The sequence below is a fragment of the Leucopleurus acutus genome (genome assembly GCF_964270905.1).
Source record: "Leucopleurus acutus genome assembly, chromosome: 1".
NCBI classification, from domain to species: Eukaryota; Metazoa; Chordata; class Mammalia; order Artiodactyla; family Delphinidae; genus Leucopleurus; species Leucopleurus acutus.
In genome coordinates this window covers 125,772,125-125,794,141 of record NC_139142.1, presented here as the reverse complement: position 1 = coordinate 125,794,141, position 22,017 = coordinate 125,772,125, and the positions used below count along the sequence as shown (strand labels likewise).

The 22,017-nt window shown below is 36.3% G+C and overlaps 2 protein-coding genes across 4 annotated transcripts in view; one reads left to right on the top strand and one right to left on the bottom strand.

The window, feature by feature from the left end:
* Positions 1-11,756, top strand: part of MNS1 (meiosis specific nuclear structural 1) — a 56,422-nt gene extending 44,666 nt beyond the window's left edge. For both annotated transcript variants that reach the window (XM_082846577.1, XM_082846576.1), the window contains 3 exons: positions 4,693-4,950; positions 10,515-10,640; positions 11,456-11,756. In XM_082846577.1, coding sequence (XP_082702703.1) covers positions 4,693-4,950; positions 10,515-10,640; positions 11,456-11,548 — 477 coding nt within the window. In that variant the 3' untranslated portion in view covers positions 11,549-11,756. The remainder of the gene's footprint in view (positions 1-4,692; positions 4,951-10,514; positions 10,641-11,455) is intronic.
* Positions 11,757-11,943: 187 nt separating this feature from the next.
* The window catches only part of TEX9 (testis expressed 9), a 212,426-nt gene continuing 202,352 nt past the window's right edge, over positions 11,944-22,017 (bottom strand). For both annotated transcript variants that reach the window (XM_082846619.1, XM_082846620.1), the window contains 2 exons: positions 13,034-13,168; positions 11,944-12,446 (listed from right to left, as the gene is read on the bottom strand). In XM_082846619.1, coding sequence (XP_082702745.1) covers positions 12,369-12,446; positions 13,034-13,168 — 213 coding nt within the window. In that variant the 3' untranslated portion in view covers positions 11,944-12,368. The remainder of the gene's footprint in view (positions 12,447-13,033; positions 13,169-22,017) is intronic.

The window sequence follows — 22,017 nt, the reverse complement described above, 5'->3', positions numbered from 1 at the left end:
TTTGACTGTCGTGAATGTTACTGCTATGAACATTTGTGTACAAGTTTTTGTTTGAATATCTTTTTCAAATTCTTTTGGGTAAATACCTAGCAGTGGTATTGCTGAGTCATATGGTAATTCTGTGTTTACTTTTTTGAGGAAGTGCCCAACTGTTTTTCCACAAAGGCTGTACCATTGTACATTACTACTACCAGTGCAGGAGGGTTCCAATTTCTGCACATCCTTGCCAACACTTGTTATATTCTATCATGCTATAACACAAAAAAACTGAAACTAAAAAATTTCTAGACGAAGACATAAGAGAAGGTTGTTATAAACTTGAGAATGGCAAAAATTTTTTAGAAGGATAAAAAAGTCATGAGGCATAAAAAGAATTTATAAACTGGCTACATTGAAATTAATAATTTCCGGACTTCCCTGGTGGTGCAGTGGTTAAGAATCCGCCTGCCAAGGCAGGGGACACAGGCTCGATCCCTGGTCCGGGAAGATCCCACATGCCATGGAGCAGCTAAGCCCGTGTGCCACAACTACTGAGCCTGCGTGCCTACAGCCCGTGAGCCACGACTACTGAAGCCTGCATGCCTAGAGCCCATGCTCTGCAACAAGAGAAGCCACCGCAATGAGAAGCATGCACACCACTAAGAAGAGTAGCCCTGCTTGCCGCAACTAGAGAAAGCCCACGTGCAGCAATGAAGACCAAACGCAGCCAAAAAATAAATAAATTTTTTTTAAAAATTAATAATTTCTTAACATTGTTAGGAAAATGAAAATGCAAGCCACAGTTTGGGAGAAAATATTCCCTATATGTATATCTTACAAATAACCTTTATCCAGAATATATAAAGAACACTCATAACTTGATAAAAAATATAAAAAACCCATTTAAAAAAATTAATTTATTTTTGGCTGCATTGGGTCTTTGTTGCTGTGCGCGGGCTTTCTTTCTAGTTGCGGCGAGCAGGGGCCACTCTTCACTGCAGTGTGTGGGCCTCTCACTGCGGTGGCTTCTCTTGTTGCAGAGCACAGGCTTCCAGGTGCATGGGCTTCAGTAGTTGTGGCTCACGAGCTCCAGAGCGCAGGCTCAGCAGTTGTGGTGCACGGGCTCAGCTGCTCTGCGGCATATGGGATCTTCCTGGACCAGAGCTCGAACCCATGTCCCCTGCATTGGCAGGTGGATTCCCAACCACTGCACCACCAGGGAAGCCCCCCAGTTTTTTTAAATGAGCCAAAAGTTTGAACACTTTGTTTGTTTGTTTGTTCTGGCCACACTGCATGGCTTGCAGGATCTTAGTTCCTTGACCAGGAATTGAACCCATGCCCTAAGCAGTGACAGTGTGGAGTCCCATCCACTGGACCACCAGGGAATTCCCAAAAGTTTGAACAGTTTGTAAAACTAGATATATGAATAGCCAAGTACACAATATATTATAGCTATTAGTACTATTATTTGTAATATTATCAGCTATATAAAAATGGAACATTATTTTAGATACTGTTTCATTAATGAGGAAATAGATACCATGTAAAATATCAATACTTATTTCATGTAAATCCTTAATTAACTGCATGTAAGAATATAAAATGTGTCCAGTTTTTTTAAAAAAGTATCTTAATGTAATCCACTTATAGATACCTAATGTCAAATAACCCCAAAAGCATTAAGAATAAAATGATGGAGGAAGGCATAACAGGCATATATGACCAAATGGGAAGCAGGTAGGCAGGGTTATCACTAGGTAAGTGGAACATCAAATGAATCCCAGATACCACAGATAAAAGGTATAATCACCAAGGGAGGTATAACAGAATGAACATTTAATCTTCCATGTAACGTTGTACTGAAGTACGTAACTTTAAAAGCTGTTAGATCGCCAAAGAAAATTTACTGGAATAATACAAGGGGAAAGGGTGTTTAAACATCACTAGAAATTAATAACAAATATTTTAAACTACTAACTGAAAAGCTAAAAACTTTCTTTTCAATTATTATTGGTTGAAGAGGATATTTGCACAAAATTCAGAGGATAAGATTATGACCTAGCAAAATCTATCAGGCAATTAATTATTAAATGAGAAATATTAGAAAAAACTGTGTAGGCACCCAACTCAGTAACTGAGAAAACAATATAAATTCAAGTATGAGGCAAGAATATGGAAGGAAATAATAAAGATACAAGTAGAAATAAACCAAAAATCAGGAGAACACATTAGCATTTATTAATCCAGTTGCTTAATATTGGGAGGAAAAAGATTTTACTCTGGAAAAACGTAATAAAAAAGAAAAAAGGTGAAAACAAAATTTGAAGGAATAAAGGGTCTATAAAGAGAGTAGATTAGAAAAATACTGAAAAGTTGTTCAATTATCTACTAATAAAATGAAAATCTCAATGGCATAATTTTCTGCATTAAAAATACAGTGATTTCAAAAAATGTAGGAAAACTAGACAAAATAAGATTATTAAGGATATTTCCTCTATCACAAGACTTTTGTGCCCTGCCTCACATCTTCTCAGTCTCACCTCTGATTTCAGTGACAGCTTTGGGGAACAGTTGTGAGGGCTCAGACGGACTCTGTGCTGACGGCTTCTTAAAGTGCAGGGGTGTGTGTGGGGGCAGGGAGGTAACATCCTTTGGGGCATCCCTCAACCAACAGTGGACAGAAATTGAGGGATAAATTCTTCTCTGCCTGGCGGCCTTTGGGAAGGTCCTAAAAGGTGCTCCATGCATTCCTCACAAGGTCCTGGCAGGATTAAGCCTCAGTTGTCTGAGGCGGTAACCAGCTCAGTGATGTACCCTTGTGTTAGCTTTTCTTCTTTCCTTGTTTTACTCTGTCCCTCACCACTGAGATTCCCTCCCCAGTAAAATATCTATATATAAGTCCTTGTTTAAGGCTCTGCTTTCAGAGGAGAACCCAGACTAAGATATCTCTAAAAAGTTTCCAGCCTCAGAGTAGTTTTACAGCAAATTACTTCAAACCTTCAGTGAACAGCTGTTCCTCAAACCACATAATGGGTTTTAGAACACAGAAAAGGATGGAAAATCATACAGTTCATATTATGTAACTACATAATCCTGATCCAGACACATCAGAGTACATGAATACTTTTCTGGTTGAAAAAACATAATAAATGGTGTGTTGTTTTGCCAAACTCTTCCCTGTTCTTTAGCCAGATGTCTTCACCATTGGATTAAACTAAAATTTGTATGGGAGATGGTTGCCAGGCATGTCAACAGTTCATTTAGTTCAATATGTACTGAATTTCTCTGTGCAAAGTATTATGATAAGCTCTGGAGGAATTCAAAGCTAACTGACACAGCATCTCTGCCTTCAGTGAGCCTTTGACTTCTATGAGATATATGGCAAATAAACACAAACTATATATTACAAAATCACTACGTGCCCAGCATCCCAAAGGAATATAAGATATGCCATCTATGAATTTATTTTTAGTGAGGAGATGAGCCATGTATATATGGAATAAAATTAAATGATGGAATATTAAATGGTATAAGAGCTCACAAAGAGAGAGAAGTTTGAGTTAGAGTGATTAGAGAAGACTATGGAGGTAGGATTTGAAAAGAGGATTAGATAGGGATAAATGAAGAAAAAGAGGCTGAATGACCAATATAATGAACAAAGTTGCTGTAACTGATACTGCAGATTGGCTCTCTTAAAACCCACTCCTACTCCTACCACATCCTACCCCGTTTTAAATTCATTTGTCTTTATTATAAAGACTAAAAGTTAAAACTATATTTCTCTTCTTTTAGCTAGAATTCTTCATATGAACTATGTTACCTCCAACAGTCATCACCCCCACTTCAAGGTGTGAAGATGGAAGTGAGCAGAATGAGATAGCAGTCAGAGTTACCATAATAGGACTTGAGCAGTGTGAGGGCAGCTTGGTTCCCTGGCCTTCCTGGAAGTTCTGTATGCCACCTGATGGCCTATAGTAAATCCCTTGTAGTTTGTTTTATCTGTAGGTAAGAACCTTGGCCATCTGGGTGTTGTTAAGGCAATATTTTGAATGCTTTGAAGATTCTGGCCTACCTGGAGCTTGTATTAGAATTGAACAAAGTTTGTTAGATTAGCAAATGATTTAAAATTTACATCGGTCCTAATTGAATAGATAGATGATACAGCAAAAATGGGTGATGCCTGTAAAATTCTTTGTATTTTTTGAAATTTTTCATAATAAAATGTTGGGGAAATTAAACCTTGTAGGAAAGGACTTTAACTGCTTCAAGTAAATTTGACTTTCCCTGAAATATTCTGATTGTCATTGCTAGATTATTGTTCTGAAAAATATTTATCAATGATTTGAACACAAGTTTCTAGAATGATTCATAGTTGGTACAAATTATACAGATGACAAATTTAATAAACTGAGATACGCAAAAATTTTTTATATCAGCTATTTTCAAAGTTAATGCGTTAATTCTGACTACAGAAACAAGGTGGTAAATATATATTAATTAAAATAAGTAATAGGAGGCAATCCAAGGGTAACGTGTACTTTGTGTAACTATTAGTTTTTAAGGGATGGGGCTTTACCTTGAAAAGCCTTAATTTTTCAGTTTTATTTCATATCGTTAACACTAAGCTTAATCAAACTCTGTCCTACCCTCTCTTTATAAATCTGCTGTAAAGACATAGTTACTGAATTAACTTTTATATGTATTGTGATTTAGGAAGAAGCAGAAGAGAAATCGAGAAAGCAAAAGGAGTTGAAGCAAAATTTTATGGAACAAATGGCCTTGAAGGAACTAGTACTTCAGGCTGCAAAAGAGGAAGAGGAGATCTTTAGAAAAGCTATGCTGGCGAAATTTGCTGAGGATGATCGAATAGAATTAATGAATGCTCAGAAGCAAAGAATGAAGCAACTAGAACACAAGAGGGCTGTGGAAAAACTTCTTGAAGAGCGTCGCAACCAGTTCCTTGCAGAAAAAGTAAGGAAAAGTATTTTGGGTTTTTTTTTGGTAATTATCATTGAATAACAACCAGCTAATTTATTTATCCACTAAACATTTAACTGAGAACCGTTTATGTGCCAGATGTTAGATATCCATTTACTAATCATATGATATATAAATTTTCTGACCACTTGTTAATCAGTAAATCTAGAAAATATTTATTGATGCTTTCTGTGTGTTAGACATTGGTTGGTGTTGAGAACACAAAGATAAATATGACTAAATCCATATCATCTATGAGTTTTTGGTGGTGTTTAAGAAAAATACCTTAAAAACAATGATTATAAAGATATATCAAGTGCATGTGATGATAATTATACAGACATGGACATCTTGGTATGGCAGAGAGGAGACAGATCATGAATGCCCTGGCTGCTATTTTAATGGTGGACTTTATCCAGGGAGACCCACTGAAGAATTAAGAAAGCTACATGATAAGATCTGCACTTGGAAGGATGACTCAGGTAGCAGTGTTGAGGACAGATGTGAGGGGAGTAAGACCAGAGACAGGAAGATCAGTAAGGAAGTTATTATAGTTATCCCAGTGATAGGTGATGAAAACCCATGTGAACAGAGAAGGGATCCATCTGTGAGATGTTAGGAAGGTAGAGTTGATGGGGCTTGGTGACCAATTAGTTCTGGAGAGTTGAAAGAAGAATTAGGCTACTACTAATAAATAATGCTATTATGTACTTCCATCTTCAGTGAGTGGTGATGTGCTACAGAAAGTGTGTGTACAAAGAAAAACAGATTTTGAGGGAGTATATAATTCCATTTTGTCCACATTGATTTTGAGGCCCAGGGGAAGATTTCTTAGTTGGAAGTGTGGATTTAAGAATTGGTGAGGAAACTAGGTTTGTGACTTTGGACACATTGATTTGTGTATTTGTGTTTCATCCGTAAAACTGAAATAATATTTTAAGAACCAAATAAGAAAATGTGTAAGTGTTTTGAAAAGATAAAGAACTCTAAATATGAAAAGTACAGATTAGGCATATGGCAAATATTTTTAAGTAGTAATAGAAGTGGTAGTAATAATAACTAACATTTACTGAGCATTTTCATATGTCATTCACTATTCTATACTCATTACAAGCAAAGTAATAACTTTTAACTTTCAACCCTGTGAATTAGGTACTATTACTACCCCCATTTTAAAGATGTGGAAACTGAGGCATAGAGATTGTATGTATTGCCCAAGGTTTCACAGCAAGTAAGTGGCAGACCTGGGATTATTAAATTAATATCATAATGCTGATCTTTCCTGCATGGGTAGACAAAAAGAAATCTCAAGATATTCTTATAATCAACAGATACTGATCTGCTAGGCATTCTGCTGAGTGTTGGTTAGGGAATCAAAACAAATAAAAGCTCATTCTGGTAGCTTCTAATCTAGCAAAAGAAAATAAGGTCTAGATACCCAAAAGACTCAACTATATATAGCACTATATTAAGAATATATTTCTTAAATGTACAATGTAAACATTTGTAGAATGTGGTAGTGTGGGATTTACTAGTGTGCAATACCTTTATGACAGAACTATGTGGACTTATCTGGAAATACATACAAAATGAATAAAAGAAGACAGAGGAAGGCTATTCCAAGTTGGCAGCATATGGAATTATCAAATGGAGAAACCTGAATAGTAGGCAGAGGAGTTTGGACATGATACAGTAGAAACTGGTTATCATAATATGGTGTTTAACAAGAGGAGAAAGTAGTAATTTAAGAGTGAAGAGATGACCTGGAATAGGTTAACAGAGCAGTGGAAGGAGAGAGAAAGGGTAGAGTTTAAATATTTTTAAAGGAAGAATGGATGAGACTTGTATGATTATTTTGGACCATATAAGGTAGAGTGGAGGAAGGAGTCAAAATAACTCTCAAAGTTTCAAACATGAGAAACTCAAGGAATACAAGTGCTGTTGTTTTGAATTGGAGCAAAAAGATATAATGACTTCATTTTTAGTCATACTGAGTTTGAAATAGAAACGCAAGTTGAAAAATCCTGAAGGCAGTTGAACAGAAGAAAACTTAGGTCAAGTATTCTTAGACAAGCATTTCTGTCATTAAGTAGCACAGAGAGTTTCAAACTAAGGTGATTCTTCCAAATAATATATTATAATGAGAAATAATCAGAGGGCCAGTGACTGAGACTTGGAGAACATTCTAGTTAGGAGGTGGAAGTAGTAGAAAAAATTGCCAAGACCAAGAAATGGTCAGAAAGATAAAAGAATCTGGCAGTCATAGAAAACCAAGAGAGATCAGCTCTTTTGACTGCTGCAATGACGTGTTGAGAGACTTGGGGTTCAATTTTTGGCTTTCCTCTATACTTAATCAACTCTTTTTAAAAAATATATTTATTTATTTTGGCTGCGTCAGGTCTTAGTTGCGGCACGTGGGATCTTTTGTTGTGGCGTGCAGGCTCTTTGTTGCGGCGCCTGGGCTTCTCTCTAGTTGTGGAGTGCAGGCTTCTCTCTAGTTGTGGCCCATGGGCTTAGTTGCCCCGCAGCATGTGGGATCTTAGTTCCCTGACCAGGGATCGAACCCTTGTCCCCTGCATTGGAAGGCGGATTCTTAACCACTGGACCACCAGGAAAGTCCCCTTACGCCGTAGTTCTTTTGTCATATTTCCAGATGCCTAAAGGACACAGTTGGAAATCTTGTGGGTGCCTTAGAATTTAGGTTTCCAAAAGTGAATGTAACAGACAAACCTCCAATTTCTGTAGCCTGAATCTTGGTTAAAGACAGGCTTCAGTGACTGAGTGAATATGCTATCACCTAGGAATCATTCCTGGACTCTTCCTATTTCTTACGTAATAATTTTTAGTCAGCCACCAAATCCTATTGATTCCACCTCAACAGTCCTATTGATTTCACCTCTTAAATTCAGTTTCTCTTCTTCATAACTTAATTTAGACATTCAGTATCATTCTGTGGACTACTGAAATTGACTTATAATTGGTCTCCTTGTGGCATCTGCTACCAGTTAGCAAGGTATAAAAAAAATCTCATTATGTCCTCCTCCTGCTTAACTTAAGTGGATTCCTACTGGATAAAACTTCAATTCTGTAGCTTTGATATAAACCAACCATTATCTACTGTAACCTTTAAGGGAGATAATTACCTTTAAAGCACCTAGCATTTTGCCTGGTCAGAGCAAAGTGATCAAGGAGACTGAAAATTAAAAGCCTTTGAAATTGACCAGAAAGCTTTGAATACTCCTTGTATAGAAAGAGGTAGAACCAGTGACTGTGACTGTCCTACCATCTCATGGCTTACAGAGCTAATCTGAAAGCTATTGGAAAAGTTAGCAAGACAGCTATAAATGGAAGAAATCTGAAAATATTACCTAAAGCATAAATACTTTTACAAAAAATTTATATCTTAATTTTTTTAAAATTGTAAACGTTCCCAATATGAAGCTGTGGGCTTAATTTCAATATCAGTGAGATTGGGTCGCATTTCTATTCTGGTCCAAGGGCAAGGATGAATTTTCATGATCATAGAATCATGAATCCATTCTATTACACAATCATATAAGGCTCTGTTTTTTTTTGTCCTCATGAACAAATTGGTTTCATACCTTTCTAAAATATTTACCCTAATTAACTATAAAAATGTTTTTTATGATGAACAGTTAATGTGGTCTACCACATCCTAAAAAGGGAGCTCCTGTATTACACCCAAATTAGAGCCCATATACATCACTGGCCAAAAATCTAATGAGTGAATTTTTCTCATAACATTATAGAACTTCTTGCACCTCCCTATTATAAGGAATAGATCAGTTAGGATCGTGCTTGGCTACAAGTAGTCTCAAATTAAGTGGCTTAGTAGATAGTTTACTATTCCCTCACATGAAAGTCTAGAAATTGAGACTTTGTTCATAGTCTTCAGGAACCCAGGCTCCTTCTAGCTTTTCGTTATGGCTTCTGTAGGCTATAGCCATCATCTTCATGGTTTAAATTAGATCTTCAACCTTCATATCCATGTTTCAAGCAGCAGATGGAAGAAGTGCAGAAGGGACAAAGGATATAAGATTGATTCCTGGAAACTGCCACCTGACACTTTTGCTTATATTCCATTGGCAAAATCCTAGTCCTGTTGTGACCACATTTGACCCTAAAGGAGTGTTAGAAATGTAGTCTAAAAAAAAAATCAGGTATAGTGATTCTATGGTAGATTCTATTACCCTGTTTCATCTTAGAGATAAAATAATTAAGAGCAACTCAACCCTTTGATTCAGTAGCAACATGGGTGAAAGTGTAAGTCTTTTCTCAATTAGCTGTCAGTGATACTTCTAATTCTGTAATACAAATGAATCTGACATGATAGTAGACAAAATATTCTCAGGAGAAGCAATTCCAGGTTTAACTGGCATTGGATATGGCTGTGTCCTAGCATTCCTCTGTATTTTCATTCAATAACTTTAAAGAGATTATATTGAAGCTTGCCTCTCACTGTAGCAAAAAAGACAGATATCCTGCTTTCTGGTTTACATGACTTTAGTTATTTCAAAGAAAAGTTTAGCATTAATACTACTTTAAAGTAATTCTTGGCAGAAATTCATCAATGTTTTTTCAGTGGTCTGCCTTTAGTATCCTTCACTATCCAATAGGACTATTTGGATATATTTCCATGAGTTCTTTTAAGCCCTAAAACGTGTTAAAGCTAGTCAGCTCTTCCATATTTATATGGCACAGAAGTTTGGTGTGGTTGTCTATCAGACGTTTGTTTGTTTGTTTATTTTTGGCTGTGTTGGGTCTTTGTTGTGGCACGCGGGGGCTAGTCTTCGTTGTGGTGTGCTGGCTTCTCACTGCGGTGGCTCCTCTTGTTGCAGAGCAGGGCTCTAGGCACGCAGGCTTCAGTACTTGCGGCTCATGGGCTCTAGGGTGCAGGCTCAGTAGTTGTGGCGCAGGGGCTTAGTTGCTCCACGGCATGTGGGATCCTTCCAGACCAGAGCTCAAACCCATGCCCCCTTCATTGGCAGGCGGATTCTTAACCACTGCGCCACCAGGAAAGGCCCTCTTGCCTGTTGGAACTCTTGCTCTTACTCTTGTGCTTCATACAGGCTTTACAAAACTTTATATGGCAGTACTTACATTTTAGATATCCCTATTCTGTTTTACCTACCTTTTTTTTCATCTTACACTGTAAGCTGCTTTCAGTACCTGGAGTATGGTAAGCACGCAATAAATATTTGTTGAATTAATTAGGAAATAATTTCTTTGAATCTTTTTTCCTTGGTAATGAAGATACTTGTCCTGAAAATATGTACTTGCCTCCCTAAAATCCCAGTCATAGCTGGGATTTTTCTTGTAACTTTAAAGAAATAGTGACTGTAATATACACACACATATATATATATATATATATATATATATATATATATATATAAAATAAGGTAAAAGATATATATTATCTAGTACTTATCAGTTTTATCTGATTTACTGCAAGAGTAAATTAGACAAATTTATCGGACACATTCTTAGTTTAATGTGTTTTCTGACAATAAAATAAATTTTATTTATATTTCCAGCAACGTGAACTGGAGGAATGGCAGTTGCAGCAAAGAAGGCAAGGATGTATTAATGAAATTATTGAAGAAGAAAGACTAAAACTTCTCAAAGAACATGCTACAAAATTACTAGGATATCTCCCTAAAGTAAGTGACATTTAACATATAACCTCTAATAGTGGGGAAAAAAACATGGTATTAAGATTTCAGAGGGAAACTGAAGATGGTGGAGTAGAAGGACATGCACTCGCTCCCTCTTGTGAGAGCACCAGAATCACAATGCTGAACAATCATGAACAGGAAGACACTGGAACGCACCAAAAAAGATACCCCACATCCAAAGACAAAGGAGAAGCCACAATGAGATGGTAGGAGGGGCACAATCACAATAAAATCAAATCCCATAACTGCTGGGTGGGTGACTCACAAACTGGAGAACACTTACACCACAGAAGTCCACCCACCCACTGGAGTGAAGGTTCTGAGCCCCACATCAGGCTTCCCAACCTGGGTCTGAATGTTTGCTCATTAGACACAGAACTGAGGCAAGAGCCAATCCCATGCATGAATCTGGCAAAGCTCAACCTCTTCACCCTGACCTCCCTCATATCATACATACTATAGGGCTGTTTCAAAACAAGGGTAGAGGGTATAGTATGGATTAAATTAATTCCTATTCAGCCCATCAAAGCAGTAGTACTTGTAGTAATAAAGCAGAAGAGCCCAGATTCCTATGACAAGTTCTAACACAGGATCTGGTAAATCAGGAAATCAGGTCAGGCTAAGAATATTTTGTATATATCAAGTAATAATTTCAGAAAAATTTTTTTCATAAATATATTAGATCTTGTTATCTTGGAAATAACTTTACAAACCTCATGTCTGTATATCTGTTAGCGTTAATGAACATTTAGTGAATTATTCTGGCATTCACAGTAACCCACAAAATATTTTTCTCGTAGGGAGTATTCAAAAAAGAGGATGATATTGATATGCTTGGTGAAGAGTTTAGAAAAGCATATCAGAAAAGGAGTGAAATTTGTGAAGAGAAGTGATATCATCAAAATTTGGTAAACCTGGATTCTTTTGTATGTTACCACTAGATGTCAGTGTAACTTCTGTTTTACAGTTCGGTGAGGGTAGGAATCCATTCTTTGTCTTTGGATTTTCTAAAACATCTGTATTTCATCATTTATAAACAATTATTTATAAGAAAACATTTGTTTTTGATAAAAATTAAATTACTGAGTATTTTTTCACTGCAAAATTAATGGCAAAGTTAATTGCTTTTAATCAAACTGTTGTTTTTGTACTAATAATTTGAAGATCTGAATTCTGCACCACACTCCATATAGAGGAATATATATATATATATATATATATAAAATCCAACAACCCAGGGGACTAACCTCTTCATACCACTTCTATCTATGTTGGTGTCTTGGAACTTTACTTCCCTTATTTGGCCAGGGAAAAGTTTACTTTTCTCCTCTCACAGTAGACAGGAAAAGAGTGAGGAATTTCAACGTGCTTTACTAGCGAATGCACTTAATTGTCAGTAAGAACACAAACAGTTTCTCTCATATAAACACCATTTAAAACCTAGAGTTACATCTCTAGAACATAAGTGCAGTTGAAAAAGGGCTAGATGGTCATAAGAAAGATATCAAAAGTTAAATTCCTATTGCTTTATTTTATAAAATATTTCCATTTTGTAATAGATATCAATTTTACATACCCAGATCTACACAGGGAATTTGGAATTATTTTGATTTATCAAGTATCTTCATTTCTTAGAGTAAAAATAATTCAAACCATTACAACTTAAGTTAAATAAAGGGTATATCCACCAGGCACTATAGGTTAAAAGGTAGATCACTTATTTCCCCATTCGAGTGCCTTCATAAATTCCTCTTCAGTGAAAGACAACATCTTGGCAGCTTCAATATGCATCTGTGTTTAAAAACAAATATTGTCTAATTTAGTGTTAAGAGTAGACCACAGAACAACAGGAAATTTATAAAAGTGTGTGTATAATATGCTATCAAATTAAGTTTTGTTGTAGGAATATGTAATTCTAATTACAGTGTGACATTTGAAATGGTCAGCCTCTAAAAACCTGCGTTCACTGCTGGTATTGTACCAACCTGTTGAGAGAACAATTCAATAATATTGTAATACCTAATCTTTGCAAAAAGGGACAGTGGCAAAGCCATGAATTCATATCCTCTTACCACTAGGTAACTCATGTAGTGAACAGAACAAAAGTGGTTTGTAATCAGTTTTCACTCTTCAGGAGGCAAACGGATCCCCTAAGTTATTTCTATATATGGTATCTTCTTTAGTTAGGGAGTATCCATATTGTATTTAGTAGTCCTATTTCTACATTTCTAATTTACTTGCATTGATGTATAGATAAAATTTTGTGACTAAGCATGTCAAAATAAACATATCTAAAGTAGAAATACTAAATATCTTAGTAGAAAGGGCCAAATAACATCTACGATTTATTTTAACTTTGTTTTTTAGGATAAACTCACCTTCTGCCTTTTCAAAACATCGATTAATTTTAATTGTTTCTTGAACCCTATCATTAATTCTCCTTTTTGTCTTTCTAGCTTCTTGTTTTCTGATTTTAACACTTCAATTTTTTTGTGTTCTTCATTTGCTATATCCTGCAAAAAGAAAAAAATAATCCCATTTATTCTTTGCAGTATTTGAATGGAAAAAATGATATCAGCAATAAAAGCTATTTTTAGTTTTTGCATTACTAAATTACTGTAACTCTGATAACTTTTAATGATGCTCACACCTCTAGCATTTTAAAAAACGTTTTTAAAATAACAACTCAGTTCTAATTCCAATAATGCCAAAGTAGCTTATATTGAAGGCAGAGATGAGTAATCAGTAGTAGGCAGAAACTGGAGACGGTTATGATCCTTGAAAAAAATGGAAGCATACTGGTTGAGATCCACATTCAGCTGGTTTCTGAGAGCACTTTTCAGTTCATCGGTTCACAGGGACAGACCTGAAGCAAAAAGTATCAGTCTTATTGGGCTAAGGAATTGGACAGCATGGCTGCCAGGATGGTAGAAATTTCCAGGTGGGAAATCCCTCAAAATCTGCATACACAGTTCCCTCAAATCCTTGGCACCTAAATAACACGTGCAGGGTGAGACTCCTAGGAACCCATGAAAGGTAACAATCGTGGTCTAAAGAGCTGAGCAGAGAATTCAGCCACTGCCCGTGATAAGGAAGACCGAGTTTGTAATCTTGGTAAAAATTAATTGGATGAGCTCTGCAGCAATTTGGACAATGGAGAAAAAGGACCAGTGAACTCTAAGACAAGTAAGTAGAAACTATGTAAGTAGAGGAACATCTGGTACTTGGAAAAAATGTGAAAGGATGTCTTTCATGCAAAAAGGGAAATGATACCAGAAGGAAATCTGAATCTACATACACACACATTTAAAAAAAAAGTATCAGAAATAGTAACACGTGGTAAATACTAGTAGCGTTTTTCGTTAAAAACTTCTCTTTAAAAGATAATTGACAGTGGGTTAGATTTGGTTGCCAAGATGGCAGAGTAAGACCCTGAGCTCAACTCCTCCCATGGGCACACCAAAATTACAACTATGCACAGAACAACTATTGATGAGAAAGACCTGAATCTAACAGAAAAGATCTTCTCCAACCAAGGATATAAAAAAGGAACCACAATAAGATAGGTAGAAGGAGTGGAGGTGCAGTATTGTCAGGACCCATACCCCAGATGGGCAACCCACAAACGGGAGGCTAATTACAATTACAGAGGTTCTCCCTAAGGAGCAATGGGTCTAAGCCCCACATTGGGCTCCCCAGCCTGTGGGTCTTGTACTGGGAAGACAAGCCCCAGAATGTTTGGCTTTGAAGGCCAGTGGAGAGGAGACCCAGAGGGCTGTGGGAAATAGATATTCCACTCTTAAAGGGTGTACACAAAATCTCAAATGCTGCAGGACCCAGAAAAGAAGCAGTAATTTTTGAAAGGAGCCTGGGTCAGACCCACCTGCTAATCACCAAGAGGTTAGAGGCAACTGAAGTTCATCCTTGGGACATAGGCATTGGCAGGTCATTTGTGGGAGCCCATTCTATCACGTGGACACTGATGCTGGGAAGCACCACTTCAGAGTCCTCCTCTAGCTTACTAGCAATGGGACATGGCTCCAGCCACCAGCCTGTCAGCACCAGTACTGGGAAGCCTCAGGCCAGGCAACTAGCTTGGTGGGGAAAAAGCCCCATCCACCACCAGCAGGCAGGCTATCTTAAGACCCCCTGAGCCCATAGCCACCTGGAACACAGCACTGCCCACCAGAGGGCCCAGGACCCTGTCCCACACACACGAGCAGAAGCACTAGCCCCAGGATCCCCAGGGCCTTGCAGCCGGAGACCCTGGGACCCAGCTCCACCCACCAGTGGGCTGACACCAGCCCAGGACCACCACAGCTTGCCATGGCAGGACCCAGCCCAGCCACCAGCACTGGGTGCCTCCCCACCACTAGACCCTGGCCCCGCCCACCAGCAGTCCAACACCATCTCTGAGACACATTGGGACCCTTGGCAAGATTCAACACACTTTCATGATAAAACAACACTTAAAAAACAAGGAACAGAAGGATTCTATCTACTTCAACATGATAAAAGCCATATATTGACAAGCCCACAGCTAACATCAAACTCAGTGGTACGAGACTGAAAGCTTTCCCTCTAGGATCAGAGAGAAGACAAGGATGTTCACTTTTGTCACTTTTATCCAACACAGTACTGCAAGTTCTGGTCAGAGCAGCTAGGGAATAAAAATAAAAGGCACCCAAATCAAAAAGAAGCAAGATTATCTCTGTTCACAGATGACATTGTCTTGTATGTACAAAACCTTATAGATTCCACAAGATTCCACAATTTATTCATCCAAATAAATTAATTTGGCAAAGTTGCATGATATAGAATCAACACACACACAAAACCAGTTGTGTTTCTATATACTACTAATGAACATTCCTAAAAAAATTAAGAAAACAATTACAAATATAATACCATCAAAAAGAATAAAGTACTTAGGAATAAAAGTAACCAAGGAGGTAAAATGCTTTTACACTGAAAACTTCAAAACACTGCCTGAAGTATCTAAAGACAAACGAATGGAAGGATATTCTGTGGTCATACATTAGAAGATGTCAATACTACCCAAAGAGATCTACAGATTCAGTATGATCTTTATCAAAACCCCAATGGCATTTTTACAGAGATAGATCCATGCTAGCTAATATTTATATGGAATCTCAAGGGAACGCAAATAGCCAAAGAATTTTAATGAATAACACAAGTTGAAGATCTCACACTCCCCAATTTCAAAACTTATTACAAATCTATGGTAATCAAAATAGTGTAATTACGGACATAAAGAAATATTTACCAATGTAATAAAGAGCCCCCAAATAAACCCTTGCATATAAAGTCTAATGGTTTTTGACAAGGATGCCAAGACCATTCACTAGGAAAAGATGGCCTCTAACAAACTGAGCGGGGAAGCTAGATATCTCCATGCCTAACAATGAAGCTGTACACCTATTTCATATCATATACAAAAATTAACTCAAATTTGGTCAAAGACCTACATGTAAACCCTAAAACTATAAACAATTAGAAGAAAATGTAGGGGAAATGATCATGACACTGGGTTTGGTTGTGGATTCTTGGGTATGAAACCAAAAGTACAGGCAAACAAAAGAAAAAAATAGATAAATTGGATTACGTCAAAGGACACAATCAACAGAGTGAAAAAGAAACGTACAGAAAATATTTGCATATCATATATCTGATAAAGAGTTAATGTCCAGAATACAGAAATAACTCCTACAAATCAATAATAAAAACACAATCAATTAATAAATGGGCAAAGGACTTGAATAGATAATTCTCCAGAAAAGATATACAAATGGCTAACAAGCACATGAAAAGGTGGTCAACATTACTAATATTTAGGGAGATTCAAATCAAAACCACAATGAGATACCACCTAATAAACATAGGATGATGACTATTAAAAAAAAGCAACACAAAATAACAAGTTGGCAAGGATATGGAAAAATTGGAACCCTTGTGCACTGTTGCTATGGATGTAAAATGGTGCAGCCACTATGGAAAAACAGTATGGTGGTTCCTCAAGTTAAAAATAGAATTACCATATGATCCAGCAATACCGCATCTAGGCAAATATCCAAAATCATTGAAAGCAGAGTCTTTAAGAGATACCCATACCCTCAGGTTCATATCAGCATTATTCACAATTAGCCAAAAGGTGGAAGCAACCTAGGTTGCTTTATCCAATGAATGGATAAACAAAACCTGTTACACACATACAACGGAATATTCAGCCTTAAAAAGGAATGATATTCTGATACATGCTACAACATGGATGAACCTTGAGAACATTATGCTAAGTGAAATAAGACAGTCACAAAAAGACAAATAGTATATGATTCCACTTAACATTAGGTACCAAGAGTAGTCAAAATCATAAAGATAGAAAGTAGAATTGTGGTTGCCAGGGATCAGGGAGAGGGGGATGGGGAATTATTTTTTAATGGACATAGGTTTTCAGTTTTTGCAAGATGAACAAGGAGTTCTAGAGTTTGGGTACACAACAGTATGAATGTATGTAACACTAGTAAACTGTACACTTTCAAAAATTAGTGTAAATTTTATGTGTAGTGTAATACAAAGGTTTTTTTTTTTAATTCAGAAAGTTCATTAACTCCTCAAAGCAAAAACGTAACAATGTAGGGTGGAGTTTGTGTATAATAAATAAAATGTATGACAACAACAAAAAGGGGAGGAGAGAAGTATACTGCTGAAAGGTTCTTACATTATTCATAAAATGCTTGAAGGTAGACAATGATAAGTTAAAGGTGTATCTGATAAAAGATAAAATGTCCATAAAAAGAAGTGGAGATAATAATCCAGTAAAAGAGATAAAATGAAATTGTTAAAAATATTCAAAAGGAGAAAAATAAGAAACAGGAAGAAAGCATGAACATATAGCAAGTTAATAGAAGAGAACAAATAGCAAGTTAATAGAATAAAACCCAACCATTACTAATAATCATATTAAAGGTAATGGTCTAAGCCTCCTAATTAAAAAGTTAAATTGTCAGATTGGATTAAAACAATAGAAAAACAACTATATGTTGCCTACAAGAACATACAAAGGAGTTACAAATGAAGGGATGGAAAGGACAACACTAATGTCAAGACTAATTAAAAGAAATTACACAATTTCAGGATTTCTTTTCTTTTTTTTTTTTTTTTTGCGGCATGCGGGCCTCTCACTGTTGTGGCCTCTCCCATTGCGGAGCACAGGCTCTGGACGCGCAGACTCAGCGGCCATGGCTCACGGGCCCAGCCGCTCCACGGTATCTTCCCAGACAGGGGCACGAACCCGTGTCCCCTGCATCGGCAGGCGGACTCTCAACCACTGCGCCACTAGGGAAGCCCCAGGATTTATTATAAAGGTATAATAAGACAATGTATTAACATGAAGACAGACATACAGATCAATGGAACAAGAGAGAGATTCCAGCAACAAATCCACACATATCTGGGCAACTGATTTTCAACAAAGGTACCAGGGCAATTTAATAGTGAAAGGATAATCTTCTCAACAAATAGTGCTGCACATATTCCAATAATGAACCCTGACCCCTTATATCATGCACAAGAACTCACCAAAACATAAAAGCTCAAGCTATGCAACTTCTATAAGAAAACCTAAGAGCAAATCTTAGTGACCCTTTAGGTTTAGCAAAGAATTCTTAAATAGGACACAAGAAGCATAAATTATAAAAGAAGAAAAACAACAGATTGGACTTCATCAAAATTTTAAACATTGCTCTTCAAAAAAACTGTTACAGAAATAAAAGGCAAGAGATATTTGCAAAGCAGGTATCTGACAAAAGACTTGTAGTTAGGATATATAAAGAACTCTTAAAACTCAATTATAAAACAAGTCAACTCAATTCTTTAAAATGAACCAAAGAGATAAAAACTAAGGAAATATGAATAAAGTATGGTCTTTAGTTAATAATAGTGAATCATAATAATGATTCATTCATTAATGGTAACAAATGTACCATACTAATGTACATATTAGTTGCAGAGGAAACAATGTGTAGAGATTATAGAAATTCTCTGTACTAATTTCCCATTTTTTATGTAAATCTAAAACTGTTCTAAAAATTAAAGTTCATTTAACAATTTTTTAAAAGAAGAAAAGACTTATACAGACACTTCACCAAAGAAGATACCAAGACTCTCCTGAACAACCAACGGATGAAAGAAATCAGAGAGGAAAAAAAAATGATTGTGAAACAAATGAAAAAGGAGACACAACATACCAAAACTTATGGGATGTAATAAGAGCAGTTCTAAGAGGGAAGTTCATAGCAACAAATGCCTACATTAAGAAAGATCTCTGCATTTTTACTCCTCCCTGCATGTTTAATGTTTTCGACATCGTATTTTACATCTTTTTGTTTTGTGTATCCCTTAACTACTTACTGTGAATATAGATGATTTTACTACTTTTGTCTTTTAACCTTCCTAGTAGCTTTATAACTGGCTGATCTACTACCTTTATTACATGTTTGTGTTTACCAATGAGATTTTTCCTTTCGTAATTTCCATATTTCTAGTTGTGGTCTTCTCTTTTTCACTTACAGAAGTCCGTTTAACATTTCTTGGGAAGCTGGTTTAGTGGGGCTGAATTCTTTCAGCTTTTGCTTGTCTGTAAAACTCCTTCTCTCTCCTTCAAATGTGAATGACAGCCTTGCTGGATAGAGTATTCTTGGCTGCAGGGTTTTTCCTTTCATCACGTTAAATATATTGTGCCACTCTCTCTGGCCAGCAAAGTTTCTGCTGAAAGTCTGTGGACAATCTTATGGGAGTTCCCTTATACATAACTAGTTGCTTTACCCTTGATGCTCTTAATATTCTCTCTTTATCTTTAATTTTTGTCATTTTAATCATAATGTATCTTGGTGTTGATCTCTTTGGGTTGATCTTTTTGGGGACTCTCTGTTCTTTCTGGACCTGGATGTCCATTTCCTTTCTCGTGTTAGGTATGTTTTTAGCTACAATTGCTTCACATAAGTTCTCTGCCCCTATCTGTCTCTCTTCTCCTTCTGGGACCCCTATAATGTGAATACTAGCATGCTTGATGTTTTCCAAGAGGTCTCCTAAACTGTCTTCATTTTTTTAAATTCTTTTTTCTTTTTTTTGTTCAACTTGGGTGATTTCCACTACTCTGTCTTCCAGTTTACTGATCCATTCCTCTGTATTACCCAATCTAATGTTGATTCCTTCTAGTGTATTTTTTATTTCAGTTACTGTATTTTTCAGCTTTGTTTGGGTCTTCTTTATATTTTCTAACTCCTTCTTAAAATTCTGTGTTCACCCATTCTTCTTCCTAGTACATTGAGCATTTTTATGGTCATTACCACGAACACTTTATTGGGTAGATTGCTCATCTCCAGGGTTGTTAGAATGTGTTCAAACTTAAGACATCTTCAACTTTCAATATGCACCTGTGTATGTTGCTATATATAAACCTCATGGTAACCACAAACCAAAAAATCTATAATAGATACACAAAAAGAGATAAAGGAATACAAATATAACACTAAGATAGTCATCAAATCACAAGTGAAGGGAGGAAAAGAAGAAAGGATGAAATAAGAACTACAAGGACAACCCCCAATCAATTAACAAAATAGCAATAAGTATGTACCTATCAATAATTACTTTAAATGTAAAGGTACTAAATGTTCCAATCAAAAGATCCAGTGGCTGAACAGATACAAAAACAAGATACACACACACACACACACACACACACACACATGCTGCCTATAAGAGATTCACTTCAGATCTAAATACACACACAGACTGAAAGTGAGGGGATGGAAAAACAAAGTCTGTAACAAGAGACAAAGAAGGACTACGTAATGAAAAAGGGACAAAGAAGGACATTACATAATGAACAAGAATACATAACACTTGTAAATATTTATGCACACAAACTGGAGCATTTAAATGCATATAGCAAATCATTCCAAATATAAAGAAAGATATTGACAGTAACACAATAATAGCCAGGAGCTTTAACACTCCACTTACATCAATGAACAAATCACCCAGACAGAAAATCAATAAGGAAACACAGGCCTTAAACAACACATTAGATTAGATGAACCTAATAGATATATATAAAACATCCCATCCAAAAGCAGCAGAATACACATCCTTTTCAAGTGCACATGGAACATTCTCAGGACAGATCACATGCTAGGCCACAAAACAAGTTTTAATAAATTTTAAGACTGAAGTCATACCAAGCCTGTTCTCTGACCACAACACTATGAGACTTATAAATCAACTATTAAAAGAAACCAAAACACATGGAGGCTAAACAATATGCTACTGAACAACCAATGAGTCACTGAAGAAATCAAAAAGGAAATAAAAAAATACATGGAGACAGAAACAAAAACACAGTGATCCAGAATCTATGGGATGCAGCAAAGCAGTTCCCAGAGGGAAGTTTATAGTGATACAAGCTGACATCAGGAAACAAGAAAATCCTCAAAAACCCTAACCTTACACCCAAATGAATCAGAAAGAACAAACAAAACCTACAGTTAGTGGAAGGAAAGATCAGAGCAGCAATGAATGAAATAGACACGAAAGAATGAAAAAGAGAGAAAACAAGAAACAATCAAAGAAATTAAGAGCTTTGAGAAAATAAACAGAATCGATAAAGTTTTAGCCAGACACATTAAGAAGAAAAAGAGAGTGGGCCCAAATAGGTAAAATCAGAAATGAAGTTACAGTTGACACCACAGAAATACAAAGGATCATAGGAGATTACTCTGAATAATGACACACCAATAAAATGGACGACCTAGAAGAAGTGAACTAATTCCTAGAAATATACAGTCTCCCAAGACTGAATGAGGAAGAAATACAAAATATGAACAGACCCCAATTAACACTAATTAGATCAGTAATAAAAAAATACTCCCAACAAACAGAAGTCCAAGACCAGATGGCTTCACAAATGAATTATGCCAAACATTTAAAGAAGACTTAATTCTTATCCTTCTCAAACTATTCCAAAAAACTGAAGAGAAGGGGATGCTTCCAAAGTCATTCTTTGAGGCCATCATCACCCTAATACCAAAATCAGATAAAGATACCACAAAAATAAGAAAATTATAGACCAATAACACTGGTGAACATAGATGCAAAAATCCTCAACAATATTAGCAAACTGAATTGAACAATACATTAAAAGGATCATACACCATGATCAAATGGGATTTATCCCAGGGAGGCAAGAACAGTTCAATATCTGCAAATCAATGTCATACATCACATTAATAGGATGAAAGAAAAAAATCACATGATCATGTCAATAGACACAGACAAAGCA